This window comes from Nicotiana attenuata, unplaced genomic scaffold (genome assembly GCF_001879085.1).
Source record: "Nicotiana attenuata strain UT unplaced genomic scaffold, NIATTr2, whole genome shotgun sequence".
Lineage (NCBI taxonomy): Eukaryota > Viridiplantae > Streptophyta > Magnoliopsida > Solanales > Solanaceae > Nicotiana > Nicotiana attenuata.
The window spans coordinates 68,312-82,726 of record NW_017673303.1 but is presented as its reverse complement, the minus strand read 5'-3'; the positions used below and the strand labels follow the sequence as shown (position 1 = coordinate 82,726).

At 35.5% G+C, this 14,415-nt stretch overlaps 1 protein-coding gene across 2 annotated transcripts; it reads left to right on the top strand.

Annotated features, from left to right (window-relative positions):
• The first annotated feature begins 7,938 nt into the window (after positions 1–7,938).
• On the top strand, positions 7,939–13,066 carry LOC109216003 (serine/arginine-rich SC35-like splicing factor SCL33). Of its 2 annotated transcripts, none has more exons than XM_019380131.1 (6): positions 7,939–8,046; positions 9,358–9,518; positions 11,534–11,611; positions 12,131–12,295; positions 12,480–12,572; positions 12,684–13,066. In XM_019380131.1, exons 2-6 carry the CDS (start codon positions 9,370–9,372, stop codon positions 12,808–12,810), a joined length of 612 nt encoding a protein of 203 aa, XP_019235676.1. In that variant the 5' UTR covers positions 7,939–8,046; positions 9,358–9,369; the 3' UTR covers positions 12,811–13,066. The 2 variants fall into 2 exon arrangements, with proteins under 2 accessions (XP_019235676.1, XP_019235675.1); XM_019380130.1 differs by having other exon boundaries at positions 12,432–12,572.
• Positions 13,067–14,415: the final 1,349 nt, after the last annotated feature.

Sequence of the window (14,415 nt, the reverse complement as noted above, 5' to 3'; positions counted from 1 at the left end):
GCTAAACCAAACTAATTAGTCCAAACAGAATCCGGGAAAGACGCGGTTGAGATTCAAATAAGGGAGGAAATAAGTCATAGGCAATTTATAAGTCGGTTAGAGTAAATCAAAACCTAAAAATCAGGCTAATAAACTAATTAAGGCAAGTAGTACCAATTAGGAGTCATAAATAAGGAAAATAGGTAAAAAACACAGAGAAGTACTAATTTCAACAGAAAGATATGATTCCAAACCCTAATTAGGCGGATAAAATCAATTATCCTCTGTTAATTGACAGGACAAAGAATAACGGGCAAATATTGAAGCGAACAGTGAAATAATTAAACAAACAAGGGACTAGAACATAGGCATGAAAAATCAGTAGAACTAGTAAAGATAATCAGATTCAAACACTTAGAAACTTTAGAACCTTTTTGCAGAGAACTTAAGAGGAAACCCTAGTTTTAGAAAACATTGAAATCGACTAATAATAAGGAAAAACAGAAGGTTTTTCAAAGAAAATACCAGATAAACTTAAGATCATCTCAGATCTACGAGGATCTGAATAGACTCAAGTAGAAAGAGATTAGGGTTGTGAAAAAATGGAGCGAGACGAGAAAAATCCAGTTAAGAACCGGAGTTTCAAGCCATAATCATAAAGATAACAATACTCACAAACATAGTGATGAACACAAGGCAGGTTCATCAAAAATGAAGAGTTTAGGTCGACTATGAGTTTGAGTCTTTTGAGATTCCATGAAGAAATCGAACAAACAGAAGAGGTAAGAGGCCGGCGGGGGCCTGAAATCATAGAGAAATCCCATGGAACGGGGTGTTTTCCGGTGACGGCGGCTAGGGTTAGGGGAGAGCTTGAGAGAAAAGAGAGGAGAACAGGGAAACAGAGGCGGTGGAATGGGGAAAGTGAGTAGGGTTTGGGGGTGGGAGATTAATTAAAAATGGTAACTCATTCCTGGACTATTGATCTCTGAGATCAACGGCCAGGATTTGATATGGGGGTTGGACGGGTTTTATGAAATGGGTCAGGGTATTTGGGCTGTGGGTATTTTAATTGGGCTGGGGGTAACGTTTTGGGCTAGGTCCGAAATTGAAATAAATTTAAAGAGGCTATTTGTTAAATACCCAATTAATTGATAAAATAATTTTAAAAAAATGCTAATAAATGATAAAAATGTTGTTGTTGCATAAAAAGTAATTTTAAATAATTACTTAATATTATAAAAATATAAAAAGCTATTTTCTGGTGAAATAAAGTAATTATGCACACATGGGCTATTATTGCAAAGTTATTGCAATTATAACCCTAAAAATGTAAATGTGGCTATTCATGAAATAATTAAAGCTTAGTATAAATATAAATGATAAAAATTAAGCAGTAAATTATTATATAATCATTTGTGACGCAATTAGTAATTATTTATATAATAAAATACTGGGATAAATTAATAAAATCCTTAGAAAAAAAGCAGAAATCATGGAAAGATATCAATTGATGCTCATGCATGGTCTTAAAGATGTATATGCATTTTTTAAAATAATATAGGGAAAAATTGGGTATCAACATTAGTCCTAATAATCGACTAGAATTTTTACCTTGTGTAAATTCCTTTTTAAATTTAACTAGGTAACATATAACTTATATGTGCATTTGATATTTAAATTGAGATACAATTATTCATACATCTCCATCAAGTATGCAAAATTACAATGGCAGTAAAAAAAAATTTAGAAGCGGCATTTAGTTGTTCAAAGTGTTCCCAGCATTTTCCTATCTAATAAAGATTTAAGAACTTCCTAAGTGTAAAGTTTGATGATTCTTGAAAATAAACTTTTCTATTATAAAATAACAGTAATAATAAAAGCTTTTATTTATGTTATGAATTTTTGGTGTTGAAAACAATTTAATTCAATCTTGAAAAGATATTTTTCTCTTTTATTAACGTTATATTTTAAGAATTAAATATAATTTAATATTTTTTTTGAATTGTTTTTATTAATTTTATCTTCTCGCCTAGCTTAATGATATCAAATTCATCATTTCAAGAACTTATATATTTTTAAATTTTTTTTATAGCTTAAATATGTTAGTTAATAATATTTTAGTATTTTTTTTAAATCATATATTCATTAATATGGGTACACACGCAAAGCACGTACGCTAAGTACAAAGGATTTAAAAATAGAGTTCATACTAGATAAAATAGTCAGTAATTGTTTTTCAAATATTTAAAAATAACTATTAAATTATTTATATAATATTAAGAATTAGTGATTTAATTATTTTTCTACTTTTTAGGACTTTGTTTTCTCAATTCCTTTGAGTTTTAGAAGTCCTTATTTTTAACTCCATTTAAACTTAGGAGTATGAAGTTTCAAGCATTATCAGTTTAGACCACTTATACTGCTTTTAGATTTAAGATGGGTTTTTGTTAATAATCGCTTTCAGCTCATTTAGCTTTAAGTTTGTGATGCAAAAGGTAACGATATTAAAACAATAAAAGACTTCATATCAACAAAAGGATATAAAACTCAAGCTATATAATTAGATTGGTTTTGGTATTCTATTCGAATAATTTTCTAAGAAAATTTAAATAAAAAGTTCGTGAAAAATTATATTTGATATTTGGGTATATAATAGTATGTCCACTACTCTTTAATCAATTGTTCCTTCTATAAAAATTATGTATATAAAATATAAATAGACATTCTAAAAAACTATAACTAGATATAAATTATCCCAGTATTCATAATTATTATATTCATTAACTCAATATCAAATTCTAGAAATACTCTCAAAAAAATACTTAACAATTCCACGTCAGCTACACATGATTTAATAATATTTATATAATTTTAAATTTTTATATTTACTGATATGAATACATGCACAAAGCGCGTACCCTAAGACTAGTACAGCTAAAAAGGAGGAAAAAAGAAAGGAGAGCAAAGGACCATAATGTAACAACCCGGCCGGTCGTTTCATGAGTTGCAGCCCCGTTTTCCCCATTTCTGCTCCCTTTTGTGTTCTTCAGTTATATTTGATCGTATCGTGTTAGTTGGTTCGGTTTCTAAATGGTTTTGGAGTGAATTGAGACACTTAGTCTCTTTTGAGAAGGCTTAAGTTGGAAAAAGTTAACCAAATGTTGACTTATGGGTAGACGATCTCGGATATGAATTCTGATGGTTCTGTTGGCTCCGCTAGGTGATTTTGGACTTGGGAGCGCGTCCGGAATATGATTTGGAGGTCCACGGTAGAATTAGGCTTGAATTGGCGAAATTGGGAATTTTGCGATTCTCGGTTGATAGTGAAAATTTTGATATTGTGGTCGGAATGAAATTCCGGAAATTGAGTAGGTCCATAGTGTGATTTGTGACATGTGTGCGAAATTTCAGGTCATTCGGACGAGGTTTGATAGGATTCGGCATCGTTTGCGGAATTCGGAAGTTTAGAAGTTCTTAGGCTTGAATTCGAGGGTGATTTGGTGTTTTGATGTTGTTTTTGAGTGTTACAAAGGTTATACTAAGTTTGAATGGTGATACGTGACTTGTTGGTATTTTTGGTTGAGGTCCCGAGGGCCTCGGAATGAATTCGGATGGTTAACTGAGGAGTTGGAATTGAGATTGTGCAGCTGAAGCTGCTGCTTCTGATATTTCCGCACCTGCGAATTGGAGACCGCAGGTGCGAGGTCGCAGATGCGTTGGGGAGGCCTCAGATGCGGAATTTGAGGGACAAGAGAAGAACCGCAAATGCGGTGAGTTTGACACATCTGCGGGACCGCAGGTGCGGTTCCTGGGGCGTAGATGCGGTCTTGGACTTTTAAGTGGAAACCGCAGGTGCGGTTGTTTGGACCGCGGAAGCGGTTGCGCAGGTGCGAGAAAAGGGTCGTAGGTGCGAGATGCCTGCGCAAAATGTATAAAAGGGAGGCTTCGCAAATTTTGGGTTATCTTCCACCATTTTTATCCGGATTTGGAGCTTTTGGGAGCAATTTGAAGAGGGATTCAAGGGGATTTTCATTGGAGTGAGTAATTTGAGCCCTAATACTCGTGTTTATGGTAATTTCCCGTGATTTTATCATGTATAGTGGTGATTAAGGGTGAAAATGAGGGGTTAGGGCTTGGGATTTTGGAGAGTTTTGATTGAGGATTTGAGGGACCATTTGGTGTCGGATTTTGATGAATTATGTATGTATAGACTCGGGAGTGAAAGGAGTTTCTAGTTTTGTGATTTTTGTCGGATTTCGAGACGTGGGCCCAGGGGTCGGGTTTGGGTGAATTTTGGGATTTTGGTCTAAATTGATAGTTTTTCGTGTGGAATTGATTCCTTGGCCTATATTGATTGCATTGTATTGCTTTTGGTTAGATTCAGGACGTTTGGGGGCCGATACCAGAGGCAAAGGCGTAGCGGAGTAGGATTTGGCTTGGTTTGAGGTAAGTAACGCTTCCAAACTTGGTTCTGAGGGTTCAAAACCCCGAACTATGTGTTATGTGATTAGTACTAAGGTGACGCTAATGCCAAGTGATGGGCGTGCGGGAGTGCACCGTGAGGATTGTGGCCTGGTTCATTCCATGGCACCGCTAGGGGTGTTCATAAAAACCAGAAAAACCGAACCAAACCAAAAACCATACCAAACCGACCAAAAAAACCGATACTTTTTGGTTTGGTTTGGTTTTGGTTTTGAATTTTAAAAACCGATCAAATTTGGTTTGGTTTTGGTTTTAATTAAAAAAAACGAAAAAAACCCGAACCAAACCGACTATAGGAGTAGCTATTTCAAATTTATTATTACACCTATATAACTATTCTAAAAATGGAAAGTTCGACACAATTGGGATTTTTTTTTTGGAAATTGGAAACAGTTACTAATTCATGATCTGGCATGTACAGAATGAAAACTTCATTCTCGATTCTAGATATGTATATTTTTATACAAAGTTTCAAAAATTTAATGGTAAATGTTAATAGTTTGCACTTTTAGTATAGTTCTTTACCTTACATTCTAGTTTCATTGGTAGTTTTCTTTTGTTAAGTGTAAGAATCCATTTTGTGTTAAAAATAATATATTTTTAATTGACTCCTTAAATTATTCATTACTATTCGATTCAATTATCATCAATATATCTTGATAAATAATAGATTTCTCAAAGGGCAATTGATTTGATAGTGTTACGTTGAAAATGTGGTCGCCGGAATATGTGTTTGATAGTGTATGTCTTATATTTAAGAAAAATGGACAAATAACCGAAAAAACCGAAAAACCGACAAAAACCAACATAAACCGAATCGAGAAAAAACCGACTTAATTGGTTTGGTTTGGTTCTAATATTTGAAAAACCGACTTACTTGGTTTGGTTTCTTTTAAGGGAAAAACCGATCCAAACCGAACCATGAACACCCCTAGGCACCGCTTAATGACTCTCTCTTGTTGATATCCGTGTTTCTATCATGTGATTAAGTAAATGTATTGTAAAACATGCTAGATATCATGTTAGGGTTCACGCCAATACTGTTGAGACCCGAGTGGTCGTTTCTTGCTGTCATTTCACTTGATTCATTGACATTCTGTACTCGGTCTTATTCATGCATATCATATCTTGTCTCAGTCGTAGTGGTTATTATTTGGCACATCATAGCAATGTTTCGGGCTAGTTTTATGGCAATGTGAGCCCGTGTGTGTGAGACTGGAAAGTGATGACTGAGTGAGGCCGAGAGCCTGATTATGAGTGACAGTTATGGGATCGGGCTGTACGCCACAGCGGTTATGTTGATGATTATTATAGCGCTTGGGCTGTAGGAGCCCCTCCGGAGTCTGTAACACACCCCTAGTGAGCGCAGTTGATATTTTGAGGGATGGATCTTCCCTGGACATGTATCTTGTCCGAAGTATTTATACCTAGAGATGGATCTTCTCCATAGGGCTGGAATGGCCTTCCTCGACACTGAGCGACTGTTGTCAGCGATGTGTATATATTCCGGGATGGATCTTTCCTGGGCCGGATGGCCATATACAGTACCGAGTGGTTGAACACTTGAGAGTGGAGGTACATGGTACATTTTCATGCATTTTTGTGCATTGGCACGTAGAGATTAGCTGAGCTCTATACTTCACATTGTTCAGATTGGTATTTACTTTACTGTTGAGCTGAATACTTGAATTGTAAGCATGCCTACTTTACTGTACAGTTTAATTGTGTTTTATCTGTTGAGGTTTAGTTCGTCACTACCTGTCAGTCCATAGTTTGGACTTGTTACTTACGGAGTTGGTGTACTCACGCTACCCCCTGCACGTTGTGTGCAGATCCATGTATCTTAGGGCACGACAGCGGCTGTTGACTATTCCAATCCACCGGAGATATCGAGGTAGCTGTCTAGCGATCGCAGTCCCGCCTTTCTCCTTCCTTATCTTCCTTTTAGTATACTTTGGCTATTTTCAGAATATTTTAGTCTTGTTATATTTCAGAACAGTTGTAGTATTTGCTCATGACTTAGTGACACCCGAGATCGGGCTTTTATTTCCGTATTTTGGCTTTTGAATTTATCTCTTTACAGAATTTCAGTATGAAAAAGGTTATTATCTAATTTTAATAAAATATCGAATCTTTTTGGGAATGTGTTGGCTGGCTTAGTTCCATGATAGGCGTCATCACGACCGGGCTGGTTTGGGGTCGTGACACATAATTGCAATTGAAAGAAAGGAAAATAATGAAGCACAGAGCGATTATTCTACACAGACGGAGGCTACTAGACGGTTACAATCAGCTTTTTGAGGAGTGTTTTTTTAAAAGTGCTTTTTCAAAAAGTACTTTTGTAGAAAAGCATTTTGTGTTTAGCTAATCAATTTGAAAAATACTTTTTAACAACAATTTTTGTTTGACCAAGCTTTTCAAAAAGTGCTTTTAAGTATCAAATTACGAATAACGACATGAAGAGATTTGCTTAGTAGTTAATGTTATATAAATAAATAAATAAATAATCACAAATATTTATTATTAAAAATAATAATTAAGTTTTTTTATTTTATTTAAGTAAAATATAAAAATAAAATTGAAAAAATATCTTATTCTTTCAAGATAATTTAAGTATAGCAAAAAATTATTTAATAAATATGAAACTTCATCCCAAAAGTCATTTATATATTATTTAATAGTTTAATCTAAGTAAAATTATTTTGGTATATATAATATTTTGCTAAGGGTATTTTTGGTAGGAAGAAGCCAAAACTACTTCTCCTTTTGGGAAGAAACTACTTTTTTTTGCTTCTTAAAAACTGGTGCTTCTAGCCAAAAACACTTTTTTCTCTCAAAAAAGCTTGACACACTTCTAATTTTTGAAAAAAAGCACTCTGACTTGAGGAGAAGACTTGGCCAAACAGGCTTTATATTCACAAAATAAAATAGAGAAGGGAGACATGAAATCAAAGTTAAAATATCATGGTATAGCCAGTTTTCACACTGGTCAATGAAAAATAGCCAGCGTTTATCAAGTCAATGAAAAATAGCCACTATTTTGCTGCAACAGGGACCGGTCCAGTATAATATATGGGAGTTCTGGTGCATTTGTACGAACTCCAGCATATTATGCTGGACCGGTATACTTTGCTAACTCCTGTAAAATTTGCGGGAGACTGGAGCACCAGTGCTCCAAACTCCAGTATATTATACTGGACAATTATACTTGCTGGAACTCCCGTAAAATTTACGGGAGTTCAAGCATACTTATGCTGGAACTCCCGTAAAATTTGCGGGCGTATTTTTCCGGATTTTGAACAGTATTTTCGCTCAAATTTAAAGTGGCTAAATTTCGATAACTTTTGAAACTTGGCTATTTTTCATCGACCAGTGGTAAATCTGACTATTTTTGAATTTCTCCCAATTCTGACCCAACGATCTATTTGTCAAGCCCAGCAGCCCAAGCATAGAAGCTTCTGGAGGTAGACGATAACCGCTTTGAAAAAGATGTATATAAACAGAGAGAGAATCCTTGAGAATTCTTTATTTGTTAACAGAAACAGAGAAAAGCATCTGTGAAAGAAACCGATCTGAACATACCAGGTTCTATTTCTCAATTATCACTTTCCTTTTGTCAATAATTATCATGTTCGGTTTATTGTATCAATTCTTAGAACTTTTTCTTATGGCTAGCCGAGTTTTTTCTTTGCTTTTTAGGATTCATTGCAATTCTTTTCGTACATTTGTTATCTGTTATCGATATGATTTTTATTTTTCTACCTCGTTGTGCGAAAAGAATGTTATGATCGGGCTACGAAGGCAATATTCTGGTTTTCGGTTCGATTGCAGACCTTATTTTATTGATTTTATATGTATAAAATTTGTAAATTTGGAAAATATGTAAAGGTTACTGTAAACTAGATTTTTTTCAGAATATAAGGAAATGTATAAATTGGTTAGAATTGTTGTTATAATTTAAATGATCTTTTTTTTCGTTTTGCGGATTCACCTTGCAATATATTTGTTATATTTATCAGAATAACATGTGTATTCCGAAACTGTGTAGAAGTTTTAGATATTTACAGCTTGTTTGGATGGTTGTTACGTATCGTTTCATAATGTATCGTATTGTATTGTATTGTACTGTATCGTTTGATGAATACAATGTTTGGATGGATTGTGTCGTTTTGGCGTCGTTTCATGGTATCACGCACTTGTGATATGATGAATAAACTTGCAATATTATAAATAAAAATTATGATACGGTATATAAAAAGGTAGGGTAAATGATAAATAAAATTATTTAATAATAATGAAGGGTGGGATTGAGAGAAAAATACAAGGAAACGACGCGACCACACCAAATCGGTCGTTACATAAAGTGGCACATTTGATCATTACGTAACGAAGGATTTAACAATACGATACAATAAAATTTAAGTAACAATCAAAACAAACATTGTATTTAAAGTAACAATACGATACGATAGGTAACAACCATCTAAACAAGCTGTTACAAAATATAATTGAGGAAACATGCTGTAAGAAAATTTTATTTTGACTCTCCAAAGAAAATTTTGTGAAAAAGATGGAACGAAGAGCAGTGTTTTCAACCCATTTGGTTCTTGTTTTTTCCTTGGGTTATAGGGTCAAAACTTTAGCTTTTGTCTTCTCCTGTATTATTTTCTTGAATAAATTTCTGGGATGTGGTGAATAGTGAATTTCATTGATCTATAAGGATTTATATTATGGGAAGTACCTCCATTTGTTTTTGGCTAAAGTATGGTGTTGAAGAATTTCTTTCCAGAAAAAAGAAAGAAAAAAATGCAATAGGAAGAAGAAAAAAAATGTATTTTGGTCCTTGTTTTATTATTTCCTGTTAGTTTTGGTTGTTTGTAATGTCTGAGCTTGCAGACAGGTGAAAGTATGAGGGGAAGAAGCTGCAGCTACAGTCCTAGTCCACACAGAGGTTACAGCAAGAGACGTCGCAGCCCTAGCCCGAGGGGTCGCTATGGTGGTCGTCTGAGTGATCCCCCTACTAGTCTCTTGGTTCGCAACCTTCGCCGTGATTGCAGGTTAGTTCAGATGGCATCCTCTGTCTCATAAGTTGGAATCATTGATACTTTCATATGTTATCTAATCTCCAAATGAGAACATTCCTTTTTTCATTTTTGGGCTTGGGGATGGCGGTTGGGGAAGAGCTAGGGAGAGAAGAGAAAAAGAAAGTGCAGCTACTAGCAGGTAGTAAGAAATTAAGAAAATGTGATTACTTGAGAGAATGGGCTCCTTATGGTCTTGTTAGAGATTAATATATGTTAGCAGAAAATGTGAAGAACTTTCAGTGTCAAAGAACCTGAATTTTTGAATTTGGATGGAGATGAGTCTGCGTGGAGTGACATGGATAGTGAGGATTCATATACTTCACGCCAACTATCTTGGGAAGTGGAACTGAGGAGTAGTCGGTCTCTGGAACATATACTGCTGTCAACTAGAAAAATGGCATGTTTCAATATCATGATGGAAATGCTCATTATATGGATAAAAGCATGGTTGTTGCAGCTTCAAGTAATCTATGGATTATAATTTGCTCATACAAGGTCTGCATAAGTTCTTTGATCCCATAGATTGTGGCACTGGATCTTCTTATTCACAAATACATTATTGTGGGATTTGCGAACTCTATGTTGTCATATTTATGGCTAAATATTTTGTGAGGTAGTATATGATTGGCTATGTTGTGAGGTGTCGATGGGTGTGTTGGAGGATCCGACACGGGTGCAGTAGCTGTTTTGGAGAGTCCATGTGACATAGATTACTGGTCAAGTATTGTGGGAAGGGGTACAGAAATGCATAATCCGGCATAGTTTTTCCTTGGAGGGAACCTTGGAGCAACGGTAAAGTTGTCTTCGTGTGACCTATAGTGACGGTTCGAGCCGTGGAAGTAGCCACTAATGCTTGCATTAGGGCAGGCTGTCTACATCACACCCCCTAGGGGTGCAGCCCTTCCCCGGAGCCTGCGTAAATGCGGGATGCTTTGTGCACCGTGTTGTCATGCCATTCTCCGGATTAATCTCATTTGTTTTCTTCCTTAGAGGGGGACTAGTTTGGACTTACATCTCCAAAATTCATCAATGGTTAAGGATATGTAATATTCGGGTTTGTCAAACTATTATCTTTCACTATTATCAACTTTTCTCTTTTGGTTATGCACAATTTTATTTCATACTAAAAGGTGGAAATGTCTACATAACTGCTCCTGTCTCCTTCTTTGTTATGCTGGATGTGGGGTTTTTATTCGCGGAGAGAGTTTTTTCTAATTATATGCTTTCCTGTTTGTTCACTCCTCTCTGCCTTTATTTTCCTCGCACTTATTTAAGATATTGTGGCTTGAAGGTAAATTTAGCATCAGTAAGTGCTATATTTTCTGCAGAAGGTAGAAGATCTGAAGAAGAATTCTGTCAAAAGTGCTATATTTTCTGCCTCTGTATCCAGATTATGACTGCACTAGCTTGAACTTAATGGTAGATTATAGGTTCTTAAACAGCCTTCTCTTATACCTCGCCAGTGTTTAAACCATCAACTATTGGAATAATCACTTGTTCTAAAAATTGTGCCCACAATAAGTCTGCCAATAAGCACAATGAGAAAACGAATACTCTATGTGAGAGTTAAAACATCTAAAAAGGTTTTGGCCATTTTCACCAGCTGATTTGTTGTTTTCATAGTACTTTCTAGAGGTATAAAAAGCATGAAGGGTGAGAGAAAGGGAAGTTAAGCGATTAGTCATGGAGATAAAGATAGAGTAGTGAGCAGATGACGTAATTAAGAAATGACATAATTCTCAAACTATTATCCAGTTGTGAGTCATATGGTTGGCTTGATGATTGCATGACCGCAGCTTTACCTCCTGATTCATTTTATGGTCTGGGTTTCAGAATATTTTACTGCGCTCGGATTGCACTGTCCAATCCTTTTTATTTTTGAAATACAGCTTGTGCATATTATGGTTCATATTTTAATTTTATCTTACCCAGAAAACTTAACTCTTTATCATTTGTTTGATATATTCACAATGATATATGTTTCACAGGCCTGAAGATCTTCGAGGGCCGTTTGGCGAGTTTGGTCCCATTAAGGATATTTATTTGCCACGAGATTATTACACTGGGTAAGTTTTACCTTAATTGTGTCAGTTCATGATTGCTGAATGAAAACCTACTCTCTAACGGTGATGCACACATGACAAAGAGAATGTGGACTGATTGCCTGGCCTTGTTTGTACGCATGGGTCTTTATTATTTCCATCAGTTATTTTATGTCTATCTGGTTTTCTCGTTGAAAGTGTTGAAGACACGAGTGAAGTAATAAGAGTTCTGTCAAGTTGATCATAATGTACATGAAGATTGAAGGAAGTTGGGTATGAATACAATAATGAAGATATTCAAGTGTTGAAGGATTTGAAGTCTAAAAACATTGTTTCTCACAAGGTTAGCAGTCATGAAATTGCTTTCCTTGAATTCCTATTGTGTGACTATCCAAAAGGGTTATTATCTTTTTTGCTTGAGGTGGGACAGAACTCTGTGATGTTTTTTGGCAGATACATGCTTTTTGCAAATATTATGTAACGGTTAACCATATCTCTGTCTGCTTATATGTCTCTTGACTCCATTCATGTCAAATGCTGCAGGGAGCTGCGTGGCTTTGGTTTTGTGCAGTACTTGGACCCTGCTGATGCTGCAGATGCCAAATATGAGATGGATGGCCAGGTTCTACTTGGGCGGGAGATCACTGTTGTGTTTGCCAAGGAAAACAGGAAGAAGCCTTCAGAGATGAGAGCGAGAGAGCGTTCAAGGTAAATCATTCCTTGCCTGATCTACTGTTGATTCAGCTTGACTGATCACTCTGTCAGCGTTGTGTCAGTTCAGATTTTCTGGAAATTGTTGATTTTGATTACCGTTCATCCTAATGGGTAAAACCCTTTTCTTCAGGGGTCGGGAAAGTTCTCAACCCTCTTATTCTCGATCTCCACGGTGTAGGTGGTCCTATTCTCGGTCACCGCGGTATTCTCGGGCTTATTCTCGAAGCCCCGACTACTATTCGCCACCTCCTAGGAGAAGATATTACTCAAGGTAGTGACAAAGATGATCCTAGCTTAGCAATATGGTTTTCCTTTTAACTGTAGTTGGACAAATATGTAGCATCTACTGCACTGATATGTCCGCCTATGCTTTCTGGTACAGGGAGAGGTCTTACTCAAGATCTCCTTATGGTTCTAGGAGCAGAAGCCCAGTAAGGAGTAGGAGCAGAAGCAGGAGCTGGAGTAGAAGCCGCAGTAGGAGCTTTGATGATGGCTATTACTCTAGATAATAAGCTCTCTCTAGTGCTGTTGCTGTGTTATCCTTGTACTGCGACTGTAGTCATTTTACTGAACTCTTCGAGTTGTGGACTTGTGGAGCACCTCGTGATATTGCCCATAGTTGGAGATCAGACTCCATTAGTTCAGTAACCGAGCCCGTGCTTGGTTGTGTGCATGACTGGGACATCTCTTTATTGTAAATTTTCGTGCTCGTATATTGTCCTGCTTCTTGAAGGTTACTAAAATCATGAGCTATTCATTATTAAAGCTGTGGTCAGTATTGACTTAATTACTAGGGAGGCTTTTCATGTTTTGCACTTCATACGGTGATTCGATCATTTGAATAAAGTATTAGGATCACCCAAAGAAGCAAAAAAGAGTGTCAAAATAGTGGAGGCTACTAATTTTTGAAAATAATTAATATTTGTAAAGTAATTGAAAAATAATTATTATTTAATATGAAAGTAAAATTTGGATAAAAATATCTTTAGTTGGAACACGAAAAAGATTCAACATTATTATGGAATTCCTGAACAAGTACCGTATTATGTTGGAATTTCAGTAAAAAGTTTAAATATATGCTGGATTTTTTCGGATTTTAGTTAAGGGTATTTTTTTAAAAGCATGAAAAAGTGATTAAATTTTGATTAATTTTAAAATTATGATTAATCTTTAATTAATTATAAATCAGGTTAATCCTGAATTTCTTCCCAGAATAACATAGTAATAATGGAACCACATCCCATTGTGATTATCCCAGTTTTCCTGCACATTTTAACTTGGGCCATTGATCTAGCTTAAATAATGTTCTGTTTGGGAAGTTTATATTATATTTTAAAATAGTAAAAAAAAAAAAAAAACAAACTAAATTGACATGATAATATTCAGGGATCATCTCCGGTAGAGTATTGGGGTGCCTGATCACATGAATCATGCCAAACAACCTTTACTATATGAAGTATACGTAACTTACCATCTCTTCGGAGCCCACAAACCACAACTAACTGGACTATTTGTTCACATTTAATGGTGGTCTAAATCTTAACTATTTAGATGTCAGTCATTAAGTACATTTGATTTTGAGATGTTCATCTTAATCATTCAAATCTTAACAATTAAATCTGTTCGTCTTTTTAATTTTAAAACCACTTAATGAATTTGAATGGATCCTAATGATTAAGATCTATAATATGCGTTATACAGTCAAGAATTTATTTAAAATAATATTTTATTATTACTCACAAATTTTCACCACTAATCACCAATACCACTGCTATTGTTGTCCTTTACCATTGTAGACTGCCACCACCACTATCCACCACTCATTACCATTACCATCGCTGCCAAACACAAATATCAATTGTCACTACTATAGCCATCATTTACAACCATCGACACTAACCATCATTACCACAATAGCAACAACAACAACAAGCCCAGTAATTTTTCATAAGTGGGGTCTAGGGAGCGTGAGATGTACGCAGCCTTACCCCTATCCTAGAAAGACAGAGAGGTTGTTTCCAACCAACCACCATTATCACAATAATCACTAATCACCACTATCAACCACCACTATATATCATACATGACTGTTATTAGTCAGCATTCACCACCAC

Bases quoted from the DNA above. Each gene is read 5' to 3' on its own strand.
- LOC109216003 (XM_019380130.1), top strand. From the start codon at position 9,370: ATGAGGGGAAGAAGCTGCAGCTACAGTCCTAGTCCACACAGAGGTTAC. The intron at 11,612-12,130 runs GTAAGTTTTACC...CAAATGCTGCAG, and splicing joins CCACGAGATTATTACACTGG to GGAGCTGCGTGGCTTTGGTT. The intron at 12,296-12,431 runs GTAAATCATTCC...CCTTTTCTTCAG, and splicing joins AGAGCGAGAGAGCGTTCAAG to GGGTCGGGAAAGTTCTCAAC.